General features: G+C 42.5%; 1 protein-coding gene across 11 annotated transcripts in view; it reads right to left on the bottom strand.

Annotated features, from left to right (window-relative positions):
* PPFIA2 (PPFI scaffold protein A2) overlaps positions 1 to 24423 on the bottom strand; it is a 580573-nt gene that overhangs the window by 244097 nt on the left and 312053 nt on the right. For all 11 annotated transcript variants that reach the window (XM_077265481.1, XM_077265479.1, XM_077265480.1 and 8 more), the window contains one exon: positions 6564 to 6638. In XM_077265481.1, coding sequence (XP_077121596.1) covers positions 6564 to 6638 — 75 coding nt within the window. The remainder of the gene's footprint in view (positions 1 to 6563; positions 6639 to 24423) is intronic.

Raw genomic sequence — 24423 nt, 5'->3', positions numbered from 1 at the left:
CTATTCTCCAAAACTTAATCCCTAACCTATCTGGTGTGTTCCTTGGTTTTCATAATGCTGTTTGACCCCTAATGTTGTTAAACAATCCTCTGAAGCCTTCACAGAACCACTGTAAAATAAATTATACACCGGAGAACTCAACTTACTAAATATGTGACTTCAGGAAGCAATTGGTTACTCAAGATTTTATTTAGGGGTATCAGACTACAGAGAGCTGAATACAAATGCATGTCACAATTTTCAGATTTATATTTTTTTTATTTAAAAACCATTGTATCATTTCCTTTACACTTTACAAATACTTGAACTTTTGTGTTGGTATATTACATAAAATCCGAAAATAATACAATTAAGACTGTGGGTGTGACGTGAAAAAATGTGGAAAAGTTCACAGGGTATGAATACGTTTTTAATACATTGCATTTTTATTTTATTAATGGAAACCTGATATCTGATATATGCTTCCCAAACTAAGAGCACCATGTGTCAGACACTGGCTAAGAACGCAGCTATGTTTGACTCTGCAGCAGTGTCGGACTGGGGTGACAAGGGCCCACCAGTAACACTTACTTTGGGGGGTTAATTTTTCATATGCATGCAAATATTATACTACCTTTGTTCCCAAATTTACCTATATCTCTATATAATAATAAACTGGGTAGCGCGGTTAATGAATGATGAGATGCTGCTTTTTTCTGTACAGAGTGAGTCAAGTGAATGATGCCAAGTACTGCCCATATAGTGAGGCTGGGGGCCCAGATCTACACAGGGTCCCACAGCGGAATTCCCCTGTTACCCTGTGGGCCAGTCCGAGCCTGCTCTGCAGTGTTTCAGAGAAAAAAAACCCAATGGGGCAATGATCCGAAACATACCTCACAGTCCACCAATGCTTGATCTCATAAGGGGGCGGCTGTCACAGTAACCTGATTTATGCTCCAAAGAATGGATTTAAAAAAGGTAGTTGTGACATGCCAACCCAAGAATATTAGTGAACCGTTCTAAGCTTCCTCAGGAACACCGACGGAAGCTGATTTCTGGCTATGCATCATGTTTGTAACAGGTAATAATAAGAGCCAGAGAGTGTTCTTCTAAGAATTAAAAGGAACCGGTCACCTGAAAAAAATGCATTAACCTACAGATATGGGGTTATTCTGCAGGTTAATAGTGTTATGAACCTGCCCAGCACCGGCACTTAGACCCACACTGTTGAGAGGATATTAACTTTATTCATAATGGCAGTGATCAGATTTCAGTCAAAGGGGCGGCACCAGCGTGGCTTCAGTCGCTGCTCTGTGTAAAGAGAGCAGCGCTTGTAACCACACCCCCGGCACTGACTGACAGCAGCTCAGCATTAGGGTCCCTGTCAGCCAGTGCTGAGGGTGTGGTTACACACAGAGCAGTGAAAGGACCCGCGCTGCCACCCCGTGACTGAAATCGGAACGCTGCAGGGGGAATAAAATTAATTTCCTCCCGGCACCATGGGTCTATGTGTCGTGCCGGGCAGGCTCACAATGCTATTAACCTGCAGATTAACTCTATAGCGGGAGGTTAACAGCATTTTTTTTCAGGTGACAGGCACTTAACCCCTTCATGACCCAGCCTATTTTGACCTTAATGACCTGTCCGTTTTTTGCAATTCTGACCAGTGTCCCTATATGAGGTAATAACTCAGGAACGCTTCAACGGATCCTAGCGGTTCTGAGATTGTTTTTTCGTGACACATTGGGCTTCATGTTAGTGGTAAATTTAGGTCGATAATTTTTGCATTTATTTGTGAAAAAAATGTAAATTTGACAAAAATTTTGAAAATGTCGCAATTTTCAAATTTTGAATTTGTATTCTGTTAAAAGAGAGATATGTGACACAAAATAGCTAATAAATAACATTACTCACATGTCTACTTTACATCAGCACAATTTTGGAAAAAAAAATTTTTTTTTGCTAGGAAGTTATAAGGGTTAAAATTTGACCAGCAATTTCTCATTTTTACAACACCATTTTTTTTAGGGACCACCTCACATTTGAAGTCAGTTTGAGGGATATAGGCTAAAAATACCCAAAACTGACACCATTCTAAAAACTGCACCCCTCAAGGTGCTCAAACCACATTCAAGAAGTTTATTAACCCTTCGGGTGCTTCACAGCAGCAGAAGCACCATGGCAGGAAAAAATGAACATTAACTTTTTAGTCACAAAAATGATCTTTTAGCAACAATTTTTTTTATTTTCCCAAGGGTAAAAGGAGAAATTGGACCCCAAAAGTCATTGTACAATTTGTCATGAGTACGTTGATACCCCATATATGGGGGGGAACCACTGTTTAGGCTCAGGACAGGGCTCGGAAGGGAAGGAGCGTCATTTGACTTTATCAATGAAAAATTGACTCCAATCTTTAGCGGACACCATGTCGCGTTTGGATAGCCCCTGTGTGCCTAAACATTGGAGCTCCCCCACAAGTGACACCATTTTGGAAACTAGACCCCCCAAGGAGCTTATCTAGATGCATAGTGAGCAATTTGAACCCCCAGGTGCTTCACAAATTGATCTGTAAAAATGAAAAAGTACTTTTTTTCACAAAAAAATTCTTTTAGCCTCAATTTTTTCATTTTCACATGGGCAACAGGATAAAATGGATCCTAAAATGTGTTGGGCAATTTCTCCTTAGTGCACCGATACCTCATATGTGGTCACAAACCACTGTTTGTGCACACTTCAAGGCTCGGAAGGGAAGGCGCGCCATTTGACTTTTGAATGAAAAATTAGCTCCAATTGTTAGCGGACACCATGTCACGTTTGGAGAGCCCCTGTGTGTCTAAACAATGGAGATCCCCCACAAGTGACCCCATTTTAGAAACTAGACCCCCCAAGGAACTTATCTAGATGCATAGTGAGCACTTTGAACCCCCAGGTGCTTCACAAATTGATCCGTAAAAATGAAAAAGTACTTTTTTTTTTACAAAAAATTTCATTTAGCCTCAATTTGTTCATTTCCACATGGGCAACAGGATAAAATGGATCCTAAAATTTATTGGGCAATTTCTCCTGAGAACACTGATATCTCACATGTGGGGGTAAACCACTGTTTGGGCACACGGCAGGGCTCGGAAGGGAAGGAGCGCCATTTGACTTTTTGAATGAAAAATTAGCTCCAATTGTTAGCGGACACCATGTCGCGTTTGGAGAGCCCATGTGTGCCTAAACATTGAAACTCCCCCACAAGTGACCCCATTTTTGAAACTAGACCTCCCATGGAACTAATTTAGATGTGCGGTGACCACTTTAAACCCCCAAGTGCTTTACAGAAGTTTATAACGCAAAGCCGTGAAAATAAAAAATAATTTTTCTTTCCTCAAAAATTATTTTTTAGCAAGCAATATTTTATTTTCACAAGAGTAACAGGATAAATTGGACCCCAAATGTTATTGTCCAGTTTGTCCTGAGTACGCTTATACCCCATATGTGGGGAGGAACCACTGTTTGGGCACATGTCGGGGCTCGGAAGGGAAGTAGTGACGTTTTGGAATGCAGACTTTGATGAAATGGTCTGCGGGCATCATGTTACGTTTGCAGAGCCCCTGATGTGCCTAAACAGTAGAAACCCCCCACAAGTGACCCCATTTTGGAAACTAGACCCCCCTTGGAACTTATCTAGATATGTGGTGAGCACTTTGAACCCCCAAGTGCTTCACAGAAGTTTACAATGCAGAGCCATGAAAATAAAAAATCATTTTTCTTTCCTCAAAAATAATGTTTTAGCAAGCAATTTTTTATTTTCACAAGGGTAACAGGAGAAATTGGACCCCAATAGTTGTTGCCCAGTTTGTCCTGAGTACGCCGATACCCCATATGTGGGGGTAAACCACTTTTTGGGCACACGTCGGGGCTCGGAAGGGAAGTAGTGACGTTTTGAAATGCAGACTTTGATGGAATGGTCTGCGGGCATCACGTTGCGTTTGCAGAGCCCCAGATTTGCCTAAACAGTAGAAACCTCCCACAAGTGACCCCATTTTGGAAACTAGACCCCCCAAGGAACTTATCTAGATGTGTGGTGAGCACTTTGAACCCCCAAGTGCTTCACAGAAGTTTATAATGCAGAGCCGTGAAAATAAAAAATCATTTTCTTTCCTCAAAAATTATGTTTTAGCAGGTAATTTTCTATTTTTGCAAGGGTAACAGGAGAAATTGGACCCCAATAGTTGTTGCCCAGTTTGTCCTGAGTATGCTGGTACCCCACATGTGAGGGTAAACCATTGTTTGGGCGCACGTCGGGGCTTGGAAGGGAGGGAGCACCATTTGGCTTTTTGAACGCAAGATTGGCTGGAATCAATGGTGGCGGCATGTTGCGTTTGGAAACCCCTGATGTGCCAAAACAGTGGAAACCCCTCAATTCTAACCCCAACACAACCCTAACCCTAATCCCAACTCTAGCCATAACCCTAATCACAACCCTAACCCCAACACACCCCTAACCACAACCCTAACCCCAACACACCCCTAACCCTAATCCTAATCCCAACCCTAACCCTAATCCCAACCCTAACCACAACCCTAACCCCAACACACCCCTAACCCTAACCATAACCCTAATCACAAGCCTAATCTTAACCCTATTTCCAACACTAGCCCTAATTCCAACCCTAACTCAAATTCCAACCCTAAGGCTATGTGCCCACGTTGCAGATTCGAGCGAGATTTTTCCTCACCATTTTTGAAAAATCTGCAGGTAAAAGGCACTGCGTTTTACCTGCGGATTTACCGCGGATTTCCAGTGTTTTTTGTGCGGATTTCACCTGCGGATTCCTATTGAGGAACAGGTGTAAAACGCTGCGGAATCCGCACAAAGAATTCACATGCTGCGGAAAATACAACACAGTGTTTCCGCGCGGTGTTTTCCACACCATGGGCACAGCGGATTTGGTTTTCCATAGGTTTACATGGTACTGTAAACCTGATGGAAAACTGCTACGAATCCGCTGCGGATCCGCAGCCAAAACTGCACCGTGTGCACATAGCCTAATTCTAGCCCTAACCCTAGTTCTAACCTTAATTCTAACCCTAACCCTAGCCCTAAGCCTAACCCTAGCCCTAACCTTAGCCCTAACCCTAGCCCTAGCCTTAACTCTAGCCCTAACCCTAGCCCTAATCCTAGCCCTAACCCTAACTCTAGTGGAAAAATAAAAGTAAATATATTTTCTTTATTTTATTATTGTCCCTACCTATGGGGGTGACAAAAGGGGGGGGGGTTCATTTACTATTTTTTTTATTTTGATCACTGTGATAAAACCTATCACAGTGTTCAAAATGTACCTGGAAAGAATCTGCCAGCCGGCAGATTCGGCTGGCGCACTGCGCATGCCATTTTGGAAGATGACGGTGCCCATGGACAAGACGGACGGACACCCAGGAGGCTCAGTAAGTATGAGGGGGTGGGATTGGAGCATGGGGGTGGATCGGAGAACGAGGGGAGCGGACAGGAGGAAGTGGGAGCAGACAGGAGGATGGAGCGGAGCGGAGCAGTATACAGGACAGGACGGAGGTGTGGGGAGATCGGTGGCGGGGGCAGATCAAGGTTTCCAGCCATGGTCGATGATATTGCAGCATCGGCCATGGCTGGATTGTAATATTTCACCACTTTTCATAGGTGAAATATTACAAATTGCTCTGATTGGCTGTTTCATTTTCAACAGCCAATCAGAGCGATCATAGTCACATGGGGGCAAAGCCACCCCCCCGTGGGCTGAAGTACCACTCCCCCTGTCCCTGCAGATCGGGTGAAATTGGAGTTAACCCTTTCACCCGATCTGCAGGGACGCGATCCTGCCATGACGCCACAGGTCGGATTGGCACCGACTTTCATGACGCCTACGTGGCGTCACAGCTCGGGAAGGGGTTAAAGACGCTTTGTCATGAAGGGGGTTCAATAATTCTGACACTGCAGTAATCATTTATAAGTGGCATTTTGTGATGAATTTGGAGAAACCAAGGGTTTTTTTGGCAAAAAAAAAGTTTTTACATTTTGCAAATAAATCTAATTTACAATGAGGGGTAAGCAATTTTGATTGTAACCTTATCTGTCGTGTCAAAGTAACAGAGACTTCAAAAAGCTATGTTAAGGGAGAAAAGCACTTTACAGGTGTGATAACACATATCTGTTAATCTTGTCCTTTTATGTTATGAATGGAATAGTATTCATTATTCATTGGTGTCTATTTGAAAACTGTTTTTTAACAGGTCAAGAGTACAAGAGTATTTAAACAAAGCAGGCTGTTGGCAACCCACGCAGTTAGACAAGTAGGTATTACTTCCCTCAATAAAGGTGGTGATTGATGCTTTGTGAACTGTCACACGGCTTCACAGTTTGCTTCCACATGGTATGATCTAAATGAGGATGAAACTCAGGAAACTGACAATTCTGACATGAAGTTCCAGTGGACTGAGCTCAGTGGTCTATACAGAATGCAATTCATCTATTTGTTGACAGTTTCCCAAAAATCTGTCCATAACCTAATGCCTCAAAAGTTAAATATGGCAAACTTAAATAGGAGAAAGTATTTGATATTTACCTCCTGGTTGGCAACGACTAGTTCTTCTTCCAGTGCAGACACTCTCTCTAAAGAAACTCTTAACCGTTCCCTTACCTAGAAGAAAAATAAAAATGGGTAGTAATAGGTTTTCTATTTTCGCTTGGCAAACAACAATGTATATTTAAATTCACTAACATACAAAAAGGAAATAATTAATTATGGATTGTAGATTTAGTAGAAAAAAATGTAAACAGAAAATGAAATTAATAGAAGTCAGCTATGAAGCCATTTTCTAAAGTGGCAAATTTTCTTCTTTTTTAATTAACTGAAATAAGTTCCATACATTACAATGGTAATGTCTGTGAGCAAGTACCTAAGATTTCTGCAAGCACAATGAAAAAAAACAAGTCAGCAGCTGAAAAGTTTGCAATAAAAAGGTCGTAATTGAATTCCCCACCAAAAAAGGGTTGTAAAAGCTTTGATAAGTCGTTAAATTTTGGCGCAGCTTCTAGTATGTTATTAATTTTTTTCTTTTCTCTTTTTTTTTGCTATGCCAATATTTGGATTAACTGATACAAACGATTACTAGGATTCCAGCTTTTGGGATCCCCAAGATTCTGGCAACCTGTCTCTCACAACACGCAATCTTGATGAAGAGAGTTTGTATGTTATTGTGGACAAGAATATAAGTTACGGCTCCAAACACATTCTCTAGAAACTATGTAGACAGACAATCCTATGCTAGTGATTGCTGGTTGCCCCGTCCCAAAGCTCCTGGAAAACCACCCATGGGGTATTGCTTAGAGTGTAATAATGCAAAGCAGTTTAAAGACTTGCCCCCAAAGAATCCTCTGAGTATCACTCCTTTGTAAAGACTATAGAAATTAGCATATTGGGTGCACTAAATAAAAAGGCCCATCCATATCTACGAAACCATATGGCAAATCAAAAAAAGAAACAGTAAACTCACGGGAGCAGTACTGTCTAATTATGCAGGTCAGCTTTGTATCTCTAGCATGTTGCTGCCTGTTTATGATTCCTTAAAGGGAATTGTTGAGGGCAGAGCAAAGTACTGCAGTGCGCAGGCGCTGGGAAAGGTCAGAGAGGCCCGGTGCCTGCGCATTGCAGTACTTTGCTCTGCCCTCAACAGGGCAGACAAAGTACGCCTGCGCCGGAGTCGCAGCGGGAATACAAGAAGAGGACGTCATCTGATGAAGATGGGAGGCGCCGGACCGCGACGCCCATCGGACTGGACCGCCCCCACAGGTGAGTATAATCTAACCTCTTTTTCTCATCTTTCAGGATACATTGGGGGCTTATCTACAGCATTACAGAATGCTGTAGATAAGCCCCTGATGCTGGTGGGCTTAGTTCATCTTCGATTTTGGGGGTGACAGGTTCCCTTTAAGAAATGACATGTTGCATTTTTTCCCTCATGAGAAAAAAGCACAATTTGTCTTAGTTACGTTTTCCTATTAAAATAAGCTCATGAACACTGATATTGCAACACCAATAAGGAAAATACACATATTGAAATCACATGAATCAATAGACATGTTAATGGTATGCAAATAATAAAAAAAGGAGACAAAATGTATACATCTTGATTTATTTAGCATCACATGAGCGCCACACAAAGAAATACACACACATATATGCCTTTGCATGCTATCTGTGAGGTTACTAATAGTGTAAGGTGGCTGTCGTACTCATAGTGGTTGGGAGATAAACTTGAAGTAATGCTTTAGAAGGTATAGGACTCAAAGGTCATGCTCATTGGTCATGCCAGATTGATTGTGAGGAGCTGATGAGTTAGGAGAGATGGCTGCTCACCCTATCTCCACCCCTGTTGTAAATTGAGAGCTGTTTGTCTTACACATGCCTGTGTGTATGGAAGTGTGCAGATCTCCTGGATTGAGTGCCTTTTCTAAAGGACAAAGGAGCTGAACTCTAAAGGTACCTTCAGCGACGCTGCAGCGATAGCGACAACGATGCCGATCGCTGCAGTGTCGCTGTTTGGTCGCTGGAGAGCTGTCACACAGACCGCTCTCCAGCGACCAATGATGCCGAGGTCCCCAGGTAACCAGGGTAAACATCGGGTTGCTAAGCACAGGGCCGCGCTTAGTAACCCGATGTTTACCCTGGTTACCAGTGTAAAATGTGACTGAGTGCTGGCCCTAACAGCAGAGCGGTGACGTCACCGCTGTGCTGTGCTTTCACTTTACGGCCGGCGCTCAGTCAGTGTGGGAAGCGGACGGCAGGGGACGTGAAGGTGAGTATGTACTGTTTGTTTTTTTTACATTTTACACTGGTAACCAGGGTAAATATTGGGTTACTAAGCGCTGCCCTGCACTTAGTAACCCGATATTTACCCTGGTTACCATTGTAAAACATTGCTGGTGTCGTTGCTTTTGCTGTCAAACACGACAATACACGCCGATCTGACGACCAAATAAAGTTCTGAACTTTCAGCAATGACCAGCGATATCACAGCAGGATCCAGATCGCTGCTGCGTGTCAAACACAACGATATCACTAGCCAGGATGCTGCAACGTCACGGATCGCTAGCGATATCGTTTAGTGTGAAGGTACCTTACGCCAGGTAGGCTAACCAGCACCATTGTATGGACTTTTTGCTTTATGTTATACTTTGAGCCAGACAAGGGCTGTACTTGAGTTTTCCTGTGATGTGGTTTATGATGAGTGAAATAAACCAGCTGGACTTTTAAATAGAAACAGTTCCTGTAATACCTCATATCGCTTCTAAGTGAGTAGCGTTGTTACATTTGGTGGAGAATGCGTGCAGCATTCCCAGGGAATGACTGACACAAACATTTTACATATTGTTGGTACAAGCAGCTATAGGCCAGCTTCAGACAGCATGGACAGCCTGATTAAACACCTGCTTCAAGTCCAATAGCTACAGCAGCAAAACTTACATCAGCATCAGCTGGCAAAAAAGGAGAAAAGTAAGCTGCATATGCAACAGCTCCAGCAGCAGCACCAGATACAGGTCCAGCAGCACTGACAACAGCAGCAGATTGATTTACTCACAGAGGCAGTTCGTGGCTCAGTGGCTGCTACAACTCCAAGGTCAGATGATGTTTTTTCTATCGAGAAAGTGGTGAGGAGAGCTTTGCAGAAAATGATCCAGGGTGATGATATAACCATTTTTGAAAGGGTCGCCGATAGAAAATCCTGCCAGAGCAGTGGGCGGAAGTCCTGGGACCAGACTTAACGGGGCAGCCACAAAAGGCCTACTATGATTTAGCCTTACAGGAAGCCAAAGAATATACAAAATTGAAAACGAAAATGTTGCCACCCTTGGGGTTGGCAATGTCTGGCAGGGAACAACAGGTCCACCACTGGGCATATCACCGTGACAAACCATACCAGCTTTACTAGTCCAGCTTGACAACCATACATGCCATATTACTGAAGTCTATTGCTGCATTTTTGGCCTTATTGTCACGAAAAGTTAATAGTGATAAAAAAAAAAAATAGAAAAGAAAGAAAAAAATCTACACATTTTCATTTTTACACTCATGTTTTACTAGTCCGATTTCACAACTCTACATGCCACCGACACTAGTGCAGGCTGTGGATACATTTTGCTATTGGGGCATTTTCTTAGTAACAGATCATTTTTTGTTATGGCTTTTTTTCACAAGGGTTGCTGTTCCATTTTGCTTTCTGGAAGTATATCTACCTAAAACTTTTTGTTATGTCCGTTTTGGGGATGGGGGATTACATTTTGTAAAAAAGAAAAAAAAACAAAAACATTAAACTAATTCTACATATTTAACTGTAGAGGTCTATTTTAGCATCCTTATTTAGGCAAGCATATTTGAAAACCGTACATGCCACATCAATACTATAGATGGGCTGTGGCATTAGTATTTCTGGGTGTTGTGTGTACACTACCTAACATTTCTTTTTCATTCACTATTTGTCCAAAACACACATCTGTTGCACTTCTGAAGAACGGGGCGAAAGTGATTCAGAGGCCAAGTACATCTCTGGATTTGAACCCAACCAAAACACTTAAGGGAAATTCTGAAGAGACAAGTTGAGCATCACTCTCTATCCAGCATCAAGGCTATAAAAGAGGTTGTTCTTGAAAAATGGTACAAGATGTTGCAATATGTCACCAATTTCTTAATTTGATGCCAAGAAGCCTTGGTGCTGCCCTTACAAATAATGGAGGCCATACAAAATAATAGATGTAGTGGTTTTTGATGTGGGGTGTATTCCTTTTTTGTATCAACTAATTTGGACAAAACTGGAGATTTTGTAAATAAAGCTATATTATTAATCTTACTTTCAAGTTATGGATAAAAAAAGTTCTATGAAAACTCAGTCTTTTTTAAATTTCGGAAATTGTTATTATGTTTAGTAAGATATTGATTAAAATCTTACTTTTCAGTGGGGGTGTATTCATTTATGCTGAGCACTATGTATAATAAACATAGTATATACGTACAGTATTTCTCTTGGACAGTCTGATCCTCTCCAGTATTCACACTCACACCCTCTAGCATGGTAAGCGGCAGCCTTAGTTGTGAAGCACTGGCTGTGTTGCTGAGATTAGGAGTATTTTCTGTAGCTACATCTCTACACGCTGGTTTCCTTTATATGCACGATGGGTGTACTGGTATATAGAGATGGCATTACATGGAGTCTCTTCACTTAAAAAACAAACAAATGGTGCTCTTAATTCTTTGCTATGCTTTATTATTGAAAGTCCAAAGGAACTAAGGTTGCAGATATTTTTCAAAAATACCGTAGTTATTCTCAACAAGGCAACTGTTACTAGGAATGTTCTTGGAGATCTGGCAACGCTTAGGAGGGAATCTCCAGAAAGTGTTTGTGCTAGGCATTCCACTTAACAAGTCCTAGGCAACATGTGAAAAGAAAGATGGATGGCACTCACCGGTCTGTAAAATCCAGCATTTATTTCAAAGACTAAAACATCTTCAACAGGAGAATGGGAGAAGGAGTGCGAGAGCGACGACGGCCGTTTTGCGCTATTGAAATAAATACTGGATTTTACAGACCGGTGAATGCCATCCATCTTTCTTTTCACACGGACTATTAGTATTGTTATTTCTGGGCAGGCACCAGAAGGTTCAGGTTTTATGCCGACAGCATTTTGGCATACCAATGGAATATTATGCCTAAGGTGTATTAGCGGTGCGGATCGCTTTATTGCTTGTGAAGTCCTAGGGAATGCTTCAGTTTACACTTTTTCATTACTGGCTCTCACCATGAAGGTCCATGGGATGCATCCGAAGAACTGCTGTCCAGTGGAGCAAGGTTGGCAGTGGAATATCAGTTAATAATAAAGTTAATAATAACAAAGGATGATATCAGAATAATAATTAAGAGTATATAGCACCAGGAGCTATAATAATGTTTATAACTGACAAGGGACAGGATGTTCACATGAGATTTAAATAGGACGGACATAGTGTGCCCTGATTGGTTCCCAGACCTATCTTGCTATTGGCTTGCTGACTGGCTTCTTACATTATATGGACAGCAAGCCTCCATTCACATGTTCAAATAAACAGCAAATAGTTTCATATATAGTGATCAAGCTGCCCAGCAACAGGAGAAAATGTAGCCTTGGCTGGAAAGCGAGTGTGCTGCCTAATAAAAGATACATACTAGTGACCGTTGGTGACACCACCTCTGCAGTCACTGCCACTGGCTGGGTCAGAGCAGCGCCTGATGAAAGAAGGAGGCAGCAGAGGAACACGGCAGAGTGAGCAAATTTTACAAGACAAACACTTTCCAGTCTTCAACAGTCTAGATGACAGAGAATCCAAGTCCACTCAGTTTTCCGTTTTTTTAGCTGGAAGGAATAGAATCCAATGTTGTCTTCTGCTGACATTATTTTAACATTCAGCATAATCAAAAAAATATATAGGTTTACTTATTCAAGTGGCCATTGATTTCATGGGTTTTATGTTTTCATCATTGACTTTCTATAGTTTGGCCAAGACGATCATCCCGTAAAGACCCAAACTATAAAATCATCAAATGCACATGTAGAATAAATAAAAAGATAAGCATGCCCCCATGTCCCTTCAAAAAATAAAATAAAATGTGATAAAAAAAGTGCAAAATGGTACCAATCTATATATATAATTGTCTAAGGGTCTGTTTGTCTGTAACCAAAATCCTGCGTCGCTGATTGGTTGCGCCCGGCCGGCCTCAACCAATCAGCATTCATCAATAAACTACATACATATACTAGAACAAGAATAACATGAAGGACAGTCTGAGAGGGAGAGAATAACATGGAGCACAGTCTGAAGGAGAGAATAACATGGAGAACAGTCTGTGAGGGAGAGAATAACATGGAGGACAGTCTGTGAGGGAGAGAATAACATGGAGCACAGTCTGAGGGAGAGAATAACATGGAGAACAGTCTGTGAGGGAGAGAATAACATGGAGGACAGTCTGTGAGGGAGAGAATAACATGGAGGACAGTCTGTGAGGGAGAGAATAACATGGAGGACAATCTGTGAGGGAGAGAATTACATGGAGGACAGTCTGTGAGGGAGAGAATAACATGGAGGTCAGTCTGTGAGGGAGAGAATAACATGGAGGTCAGTCTGAGGGCGAGAATAACATGAAGGACAGTCTGTGAGGGAGAGAATAACATGGAGGACAGTGTGTGAGGGAGAGAATAACATGGAGGACAGTCTGTGAGGGAGAGAATAACATGGAGGACAGTCTGTGAGGGCAGAATACCATGGAGGACAGTCTGTGAGGGAGAGAATAACATGGAGGTCAGTCTGAGGGCGAGAATAACATGAAGGACAGTCTGTGAGGGAGAGAATAACATGGAGGTCAGTCTGTGAGGGTGAGAATAACATGGACAGTCTGTGAGAGAGAGAATAACATGGAGGACAGTGTGTGAGGTGAGAATAACATGGAGGACAGTCTGTGAGGGAGAGAATAACATGGAGGACAGTCTGTGAGGGAGAGAATAACATGGAGGACAGTCTGTGAGGGAGAGAATAAGATGGAGGTCAGTCTGCCGGCCGCGACCAATCAGTGATATTGGTGCGGGATTTAAACACCGCTTCACTGATAATGTACATATTTTACCCGGAAAATCCTGTGTATTCATTGCATTATTCTTAAATCTTCATAAATAAACTACATACATATTCTAGAATACCCGATGCGTTAGAATCAGGCCACCATCTAGTAGAAATATAACTTGCCCCACAAAAAAAAAAATTACTAGAATGTGATTTACCCTGTAGTGAATGCCATTTAAAGAAAAAAAGAAACAATGGTAAAAATTTGCAAATATTTCCATACCACCAAAAACAAATGACAATACTTTATAAATTAAAGTTATGACTCAGTGAAGGTGGGGATGAAATAAAACTGTATATAAGTATCCAAGAGGCGGAAATAGGCCATAGAATTACGTTAAGACAATGACTAATGATTTTACCACCTCCGTCCTACTACTCTGAGAACTACACTTCCATAGCTTGGTCCCTGGTGCAGTTAGCAAGAGACATCATGGCCACATCAGAATCCCCAATGCCTCTTCAGATTAGGAGACCAAGTATGAAATCATCAGAGTGGTGTGACTCAATATCATGTTGGACCTACTAATTAGAAGAGGTGCTGAGATGATGACAGGCAGGAAGTTTGCAGAACTTATAAACATAAGGATGAATGACCTCGGGGAGATCAAAACATCCAACACCGCGTAGACACCATCTCGTGTTGTTTCTCAACGCAGTGATCCAGAACACTGCCCCCATCCCTAAAGGGAAATATGCAATTGCATGTAGAAAAGCCGCGGAGACACCATCACGTGTTTCTCAATGCAAGCAATGAATAGCCAGGTCTTTCACCGGGAAGGAACAACCATGGGAAGGGCAGCATCCAATAAAGGAAAACCACCTATGCCAAAACATGGTATCCATCCACAGACAGCTGTTTCGGGGTATTTGCCCCTCATCAGTGTGGAGTAGGAAACTGGCTATTAGGAGCAGTCCCTAGTGAAAAGACTATAAACATAAGGATGAATGACCGCGGGGAGATCTTATGGCTACTCCACTGGGGTCCTACAAATCTATGTGCTCCATTCTACCATCTTAAAGGGAACCTGTCACCCCCAAAATCGAAGATGAGCTAAGCCCACCGGCATCAGGGGCTTATCTACAGCATTCTGTAATGCTGTAGATAAGCCTCCGATGTATCCTGAAAGATGAGAAAAAGAGGTTAGATTATACTCACCCAGGGGCAGTCCCGCTGTGGTCCGGTCCGATGGGTGTCGCGGTCCGGTCCGGAGCCTCCCATCTTCTTACAATGACGTCCTCTTCTTGTATTTACACCGCAGCTCCGGCACAGGCGTACTTTGTCTGCCCTGTTAAGGGCAGAGCAAAGAACTGCAGTGCGCAGGCGCCGGGAAAGGTCAGAGAGGCCCAGTGCCTGCGCACTGCAGTACTTTGCTCTGCCCTCAAAAGGGCAGACAAAGTACGCCTGTGCTGGAGCATGAATACAAGAAGAGGATGTCATTGTAAGAAGATGGGAGGCCCCGGACCGCGACGCCCATTATACCGAGACCGCCCGCCCAGGTGAGTACAATCTAACCTCTTTTTCTCATCTTTCAGGTTACAACAGGGGCTTATCTTCAGCATTACAGAATGCTGTAAATAAGCCCCTGATGCTAGTGGGCTTATCTAATCTTCGATTTTGGGGGTGACAGGTTCCCTTTAATATCCCCTGGTGTACTCCAAAGCACCTAAATTGAAGTGCTGCCTGTGATGATAATTAAATGATTGCTTAAAGGGAACCTGACAGCTGATAGATGCTGCCAGATCCACATGCAGTGTGTATGAGACACTGGATGTCTGATTACAGCCATATCTACCGTAAGTAAAGGTACCTTCACACGAAGCGACGCTGCAGCGATAGCGACAACGATGCCGATCGCTGCAGCGTCGCTGTTTGATCGCTGGAGAGCTGTCACACAGACCGCTCTCCAGCGACCAACGATGCCGAGGTCCCCGGGTAACCAGGGTAAACATCGGGTTGCTAAGCGCAGGGCCGCGCTTAGTAACCCGATGTTTACCCTGGTTACCAGCGTAAAAGTAAAAAAAACAAACAGTACATGCTCACCTGCGCGTCCCCCAGCATCTGCTTCCTGACACTGACTGAGCTCCGGCCCTAACAGCACAGCGGTGACGTCACCGCTGTGCTTTCACTTTCACTTTAGGGCAGGCGCTCAGTCAGTGTCAGGAAGCAGACGCTGGGGGACGCGCAGAGGTGAGCATGTACTGTTTGTTTTTTTTACTTTTACGCTGGTAACCAGGGTAAACATCGGGTTACTAAGCGCGGCCCTGCGCTTGGTAACCCGATGTTTACCCTGGTTACCAGTGTAAAACATCGCTGGTATCGTTGCTTTTGCTTTCAAACACAACGATACACGGCGATCGGACGACCAAATAAAGTTCTGGACTTTATTCAGCGACCAGTGACATCACAGCAGGATCCTGATCGCTGCTGCGTGTCAAACGAAACGATATCGCTAGCCAGGACGCTGCAACGTCACGGATCGCTAGCGATGTCGTTTCGTGTGAAGGTACCTTTACTCTGAAACACTGCAGATTATCAGAGAAGAACAAAGCTAAGTCACGGGGGACAGAGCCGAACAGGATATTGGTCAGAAAGGTGGGTCCATGGCGGAGCCTCCCCATGCCTGCTACCCTGGGGTGACATATTATTTCTTACATGCGGAAAGAGAACTGTCAGTCACTGGCAAGGGGGGATGAGGAATGCGCCTGAGAAGCAGCCATGCAGGAGTCCAGCCAGTCAGGGGGATGTGCAACAGATGTCAAGTTCTCTTTAAAGCTAATCTCTCCAGTACAGGGACAGTCAGGAATGAGAATAAGTGGTCAGAGTGAAAGCTGCAAAGTTTCAGGATTTGTTATTTATCATATATAATAAAATAGAAATTTTAAAAAAATGAAAACATGTTTAATTTTTGAGCAATATGTCATTGACACCAGATCAGTGATTATCAGTATTCATCAAATGAGTTTATAATAAATGATCTATATAGTTACCTCTATGGTACTAAGAAAAATCATGAAGATGGGAGAGTGCTCCACTGGTCAAAGCATTTGCTGCCTATGCTTCAAAATGTTTCTCATGTATTAGTGGTAAGTACCACAATCATAGTATGTACAATGTTTCCCATGATATGAATAATTTATCATAGAAATATAGGTTTAAATGGTGTTAAAAAACCGTTTTAATGTACAGTATTTTCCTCTTCTCACTTTTTACCACTCCTTCAGTGACTCCCATGTGATTTAAACAGTAACCGTAGTTTGTTTTTTCATAAATCAATAACAGAAATGAAAATGAGAAACTATGTAATATTTCTTATCAGAGAAATCTGCTTCTTTCTCCTCCTGGACAGATCTTGCATTCTCAGATTTCTCAATTTATGGGTAACGCCAATTTTTAATTAATATAGATTTTCCTGTTACTGAGATAGTTGATGGAAGTTGGCGCCCATAAAGATCTATGGAGAACTATATCTGCAGTTTCAGGAGAACTTGCAGCAGAATATGTGTATCTGCCTCCAGCTCATCCTCCTTTTTCTCTCTTCATAGAACATTTAAAGCACAAACTGCCATTTCCTTTCTCAGTAATTGGAGAGTCTGTTTTCACTGAATGCCGGTTTTATCCATGAATTGAGAGTGAAAGAGCAATCCAAGAGGAGAAAGAAGCAGATTTCTCCATTATACATGTTGACATGTTCAGTGTCTTACATCAGTATTTGTTAGCCAAAACCAGGAGTGGAACAATCAGAAGAAAAGTATAATAAAAAGACATCACCACTTCCTGTATTTATCACCCACTCCTGGTTTATGAGCATGCAGCAGAGCTCATAAAGCTAACCCCGCCCACGTCATAGCTTCCTGTGAACGTTGTCTATTGACAGTAAGCAGCTAATCAGTGGTGTGATCGGACCAGAAGGCACGTGGGCAGCTAGTCCTGTAGTGTTAATATCCTGCTGATAAAACACTCATTGTATTGAAACAACACCACATGGCCTAATAAGTGATGCATCGCTAAAATTTGTGTCTCAGCCCCAATCTCATGCTGTCCTCAGATTATATAGCAAAAACCTGATGACTGATTCCCTTTAATATAAAATCAATGTATACAATATTATTAAAAATCAGGGTTGCAGAAAACTTTTTTCTCAAACTATAAAGAAGCTTCACTTTAGTTAGAGACTAGGTCAGATCTTTACTATAAATGTATGGTCTACAAGTGTTTTACAGTTTATATGATGATGACTAATTGAAGGTAGTTATGGAGAAGGAACAGATTGTTAGGTTGTTGTTAGTGACTGCTGAGCATATGCCCTGATTTCATAACGCAGCTAAATATATCCTCCCTACCTCCTAATGTTCCCGCCTGTGAAGTGTGATTTCCATAGCTCGCCTTTGTTTCCAGCCAAGCAGAAACGCTACTTGGATAGTTTGGGTTCAGCATTACTAACCACAAAATCACAAAGAATTATGAAACTTTTCAGGTACGTTCCCGCGTGTGGAAAGTCTTCCGCATTTATCAGTGGCAGCATATTCTAAGAAACCTAATGCACACACTGTGAAAATTATCCACAGCATAAACTGACAAAAGATGTGGATTTCAGATCCGTAGCTCGTTCATCTATGCCGTGAATGTCAGTGTGAATTCCATCCTCGGCAATCAAAAGAGTGAAATGTTCACCAAATTACCCTACAGTATATTATTTACACGTACTATTGGTATTTACTTACTACAGAGTATTTGCTTATTTTGTTTTTATCCTAGGTTTAGTCTGTGAATGTGCACCTACACACTGCACTTATTCCAACAGGTGTTCCGGCTCATTTCCTTGGTTTTGTATTCATTTTTTCTTAAGCAGTTAAAATTATAAGTGGTTTTACTTTTACACTTGCATGTAATGTCATAGCTTGTTGTGCTTATTTTGCAAACTGGCTACAACAATACTCATGCACAGAATATAGATGAAAAAATAAAATATTATGCTTCAGTTTCTGGTTTTATTAAGTGAAACAAACCTAGGAGATACAAGCTCTGGAACAATAAGTTCCCACAACGCGTTTATGGAGAGTGTTTGATACTGCGTATTTTCACAGCATCTTAAAGATCCAGCAAAGTAGATGGGAATTATAGAAATCTCGTTTTATATACAGTGTAAACTTATCTGTGCTGCGTTTTTTAAATCTGCAACATGTATATTTCTCCTATGTGCATGCTGAGTTTTATCTACGGATACTCCCCACAGAATTGTATTAGATATGGAAAATCCGCAACGTATACGCATTTTTAGCGTGTTTCCGCTGTAACAATAAAGTTTTGTTAAAGCCAAATACCATAAAGTATCAAAAACAAAGTAGCTTAATTTAAAACATAGTAGAGAGAAAATTGGGAAGCAAAGAAAACACAGTAGGGTCTTATCTGGTGGTGAGCAATGGTAAGTGTGACCAAAAACTTGCAACAATATTAGATCTTGGAAGTAATCCGTTGCTGCAGATCCACCAATAAAACCAGAAATGCCAAGGGAAAGAAACTGGGAAGCAAAGAAAGCGCAATAGGGTCTTATCTGGTGGTGAGCAATGGTAAATGATAAAAAACTTGCTCGCCTGGTACAGTTGTGTATTACACAACAGTATTAGAGCTTGGAAGTAATCAGCTACTGTGATCCATCGGTAAAACCAGAAATGCCAAGGGAAAGAAAGTGGTTCCTCTGCACTGCTGGTGAAAATCCACAGAAATGACACAGGAGATTTAATAATTGACATGCACTGTGGTTTTATACCGATGAAGAAGTCGGTGGACTTCGCAACGAGTAAATAATAAAAAAAGCATATCAGTTATTGCATCTCCTGGATCATTCCTGTGGATTTTCACCACAATATTGGTGCCATTATTCAAAAAGGGGACAAAAACTGAACTCGGTAATTATAGGCCAGTAAGCTTAACCTCTACTGTGGGTAAAATCCTGGAGGGCATTCTAAGGGATGCTATGCTGGAGTATCTGAAGAGGAATAACCTCATGATCCAATATCAGCATGGGTTTACTAGGGACCGTTCATGTCAGACTAATCTGATCAATTTCTATGAAGCGGTAAGTTCCGGACTGGACCAAGGGAATTCAGTGGACGTAGTGTATATGGACTTTTCAAAAGTTTTTGATACGGTGCCACACAAAAGGTTGATACATAAAATGAGAATAATGGGGATAGGGGAAAATATGTGTAAGTGGGTTAAGAGCTGGCTCAGGGATAGGAAACAAAGGGTGGTTATTAATGGAGCACACTCGGACTGGGTCGCGGTTAGCAGTGGGGAACCACAGGGGTCAGTATTGGGCCCTCTTATTTTTAACATATTTATTAATGATCTTGTAAGGGGCATTCAGAGTAGAATTTCAATATTTGCAGATGGCATTAAACTCTGCAGGGTAATCAGTACAGAGGAGGACAATTTTATATTACAGGATGATTTATGTAAACTAGAAGCTTGGGCTGATAAATGGCAAATGAGCTTTAATGGGGATAAATGTAAGGTCATGCACTTGGGTAATAGTAATAAGATGTATAACTATGTGCTTAATTCTAAAACTCTGGGCAAAACCGTCACTGAAAACGACCTGGGAGTATGGGTGGATGACAAACTCACATTTAGTGGTCAGTGTCAGGCAGCTACTACAAAGGCAAATAAAATAATGGGATGCATTAAAAGAGGCATAGAAGCTCATGAGGAGAACATAATTTTTACCTCTATACAAGTCACTAGTTCGACCACACTTAGAATACTGTGTACAGTTCTGGTCTCCAGTGTATAAGAAAGACATAGCTGAACTGGAGCGGGTGCAGAGAAGAGCGACCAAGGTTATTAGAGGACTGGGAGGTCTGCAATACCAAGATAGGTTATTACACTTGGGGCTATTTAGTTTGGAAAAACTAAGGCTAAGGGGTGATCTTACTTTAATGTATAAATATATGAGGGGACAGTACAGAGACCTTTCTGATGATCTTTTTAATCATAGACCTGAGACAGGGACAAGGGGGCATCCTCTACGTCTGGAGGAAAGAAGGTTTAAGCATAATAACAGACGCGGATTCTTTACTGTAAGAGCAGTGAGACTATGGAACTCTCTGCCGTATGATGTTGTAATGAGTGATTCATTACTTAAATTTAAGAGGGGACTGGATGCCTTTCTTGAAAAGTATAATGTTACAGGGTATATACACTAGATTCCTTGATAGGGTGTTGATCCAGGGAATTAGTCTGATTGCAGTATGTGGAGTCAGGAAATAATTTTTTTCCCCATGGTGGAGCTTACTCTTTGCCACATGGGTTTTTTTTGCCTTCCTCTGGATCAACATGTTAGGGCATGTTAGGTTAGGCTATGGGTTGAACTAGATGGACTTAAAGTCTTCCATCAACCTTAATAACTATGTTACTATGTATCTATGCTACAAGCGCAAAGGAACAACTTTATCTTTCCTTTGGCATTTCATTTAACCCCTTCAGGACGCGGCCCTTTTTCGTTTTTGCGTTTTCGTTTTTCGCTCCCCTGCTTCCCAGAGCCATAACATTTTTATTTTTCCGTCAATATGGTCATGTGAGGGCTTATTTTTTGCTGGATGAGTTGTACTTTTGAACGACACCATTGGTTTTACCATGTCTTGTACTAGAAAACGGGAAAAAAATTCCAAGTGTGGTGAAATTGCAAAAAAAGTGCAATCCCACACTTGTTTTTTGTTTGGCTTTTTTTCTATCTTCACTAAATGCTAAAACTGACCTGATATTATGATTCTCCACGTCATTACAAGTTCATAGACACTAAACATGTCTAGGTTATTTTTTATCTACGTGGTGAAAAAAAATTCAAAGCTTTGCTAAAAAAAAAAAAATTGCGCCATTTTCCGATACCCGTAACATCTCCGTTTTTCGTGATCTGGGGTCGGGTGAGGGCTTATTTTTTGCGTGCCGAGCTGGCGTTTTTAGTGATACCACTTTTGTGCAGATACGTTCTTTTGATCGTCTGTTATTGCATTTTAATGCAATGTCGCAGTGACAAAAAAAAACGTAATTCTGGCGTTTCTAATTTTTTTCTCGCTACAATGTTTAGCGATCAGGTTAATGCTTTTTTTTATTGATAGATCGGGCGATTCTGAAAGCGGCGATACCAAATATATGTAGGTTGGATTTTTTTTATTGTTTTATTTAGGATGGGGCCAAAGGGGGGTGATTTAAACTTTTATATTTTTTTTATTTTTTCATATTTTTAAAAACATTTTTTTTAACTTGTGCCATGCTTCAATAGCCTCCATGGGAGGCTAGAAGCTGGCACAACTCGATCGGCTCAGCTACATAGCAGCGATCATCAGATCGCTGCAATGTAGCTGAAATGTAGGCTTGCTATGAGCGCCGACCACAGGGGGGCGCTCACAGCAGGCCGGCATCAGTTACCATAGAGGTCTCAAGGACCTCTATGGTTACCATCCTGACGCATCGCTGAACCCCTGATCATGTGACGGGTCGGCGATGCGCTCATTTCCGGCCGGGCGGCCGGAAGCGATAGTTAAATGCCGCTGTCAGTGTTTGACAGTGGCATTTAACAGGTTAATAGCGGCGGGTGAATCACAATTTAACCCGCCGCTATTGCGCGCACATGTCAGCTGTACAAAACAGCTGACATGTCGTGACTTTGATCAAAGGGAGAGACACGACATGCGCTGTAATATTACAGCGCATGTCGTGAAGCCAATAAGAAAGAAAAACTCAAAAATGCAAAGAAAATATCTCAAGTAACCTAATTAAGCTAATAGAAATGCTGCAGAAAACCTGCAACATCAAAAATGCATGAAATAGTCATCGTGGGAACTTTAACTTTAAAGTTATTTTGCCCTATGTTTTATTAACATTTATTTTTCTTTATAAATTACCAAAGGTTTAGGACACAAAAGAAACAATCTTGGATTGGTCACACTTGTAAGATATAGACAGACCGATAGACAGACAGAAAGACAAACAGATAGGTACCATAGTTTTAGGACTATAAGACGCACTTTTTGACCAAAAAAATTGGGAGGAAAATGTGGGGTGCGCCTTATAGACCGAACGCAGGCTTACCGGGGGGTTGCAGTAGTGGTGTAGCCGCGTCCATTCCTCAAGGAACCGGCCACGGCAGAGGTGTGGCGATGCTGATGCTCGGTGTCGGCATTGGGCGGTGCAAAGAACCTCGTTGGTTTCCCTGCGGTCATTTTCCTGAAGCCGTGGGCCGCGGGCGCGTGCGTGGATTGAGATCTCGGCTGACCTCTCGCACTCCATTTTCCTGAGGCTGTGGGCTTGAGATCTCGGTGGTCCTTGGCTTCAGAAAATTGGCCACCAGAAGCCGTGCATGGGCAAATTGAGATCTCAGCAGCCATTTTCCTGAAGCCGAGGGCTGCCAAGATCTCAATCTGCGCATGCGAGGCCTCAGGAAGATGGCCGCCAAGAAACCGGTGATGCACTCGGCTCTGCTCGCCGTGCACACCGGGCCACGGCGTCGCCACATTTCTGCCACCGGTATCCTGAGGAAGGGACCCTGCTCCATGATCTGCCTCGCCGCCGACACCGGACCCACAGCATCGCACTGCTGGGATACCCCAGGACTGAGGAAGGGACCATGCCTCTTGTGACCCCGTTCCAGCACCGACGGCCCTCAGGTAAGATACCTTAAACTCGGACAATAAGATGGACCCCTATCTTATAAAAAAAAATTTCTGCTATTTTCCACCCTAAAATTTGAGGTGCATCTTATAGTCCGATGTGTCTTATAGTCCAAAAAATCAGATAATATATAAAGACATCAAACAGCACTCCAAACAGTATCCAAAAAATGCATGTGAGATAAGTCAAAAAAGTACCCCCCACTTTTTAGACACTATTTGAAGTGCTGCTTGCTTTCTTATTTTATAAAGTGGATAGCATTCTTTCCAGGTTTGGCAGGTATAGCATTGTTTCCTGGTTCGGCAGGTATAGCATTGTTTCCTGGTGCTTTGCCAAAGAGAGTTGTTATACTGCCTTCCTAACTTCATCTTCACTGGGAAGAACATTGAAGTCCTTATTGATTTCTACCTCGGGCAGCCGAGCAACAGGCTTGTCGTTGATATTAACAGTGCGATTAAGGACACTGTTGAAGCGCTCAGTTACCGAATCTGTTTCTTTTCTGTTAGCAGCTTAGTTCTGTCTGCATAGAGGAGAGATGAGGAGTTAGCTGATTGGGGTCCATATACAGCCATTAGGGCATCATAGAAGCACTTGAGGTTGTGGCTTTCTGCATAGTTCTGGATTTCAACAGCCTTCTTGCTAAACCAGCTGTCCTGCATCTCGCGTAGCTTTATCTGTACCTTTCTTTTTGTGTTGATAAAGGTATCCTTCTTGACTAGCGAGGTGGGGTCGTTGTGATGTGCTTATACTGCTGATGTTTCTCTTTCAGGGGTGCCTCCTGTTCGGTCTCCCATGACAGCACTACGAGAGAGGGGAAATCTACATACATAAAAGGGCGGCACCTCTCTCCCGCATCAGTTGGTTTCCTGTCCTTGTCGGACGAACCTCAATCAGACATACCTGTAAGAAGAGGAGTCATTCCCAGGCCCGACGAGTCAGTTCAGACAGCGGGGGTCCCCTGCCTTGGCCAGCGTGGGGTGCCTGGAAGTGCCACAGTGGGTCCAGGGGGACTGCACGATAGTGAGCGGAGCAGGATTACAGGCTCGGTCGTGGAAGCAGGTGCAGGTGAGTAATTTCCAGCTCAAAGCCCTCCCGTTTTTGTGTCGC

Source organism: Ranitomeya variabilis, chromosome 5 (assembly GCF_051348905.1).
Source record: "Ranitomeya variabilis isolate aRanVar5 chromosome 5, aRanVar5.hap1, whole genome shotgun sequence".
Taxonomy (NCBI): Eukaryota; Metazoa; Chordata; class Amphibia; order Anura; family Dendrobatidae; genus Ranitomeya; species Ranitomeya variabilis.
Note: the sequence above shows the minus strand (reverse complement) of the source record. Positions and strands in the feature narration are given on the sequence as shown.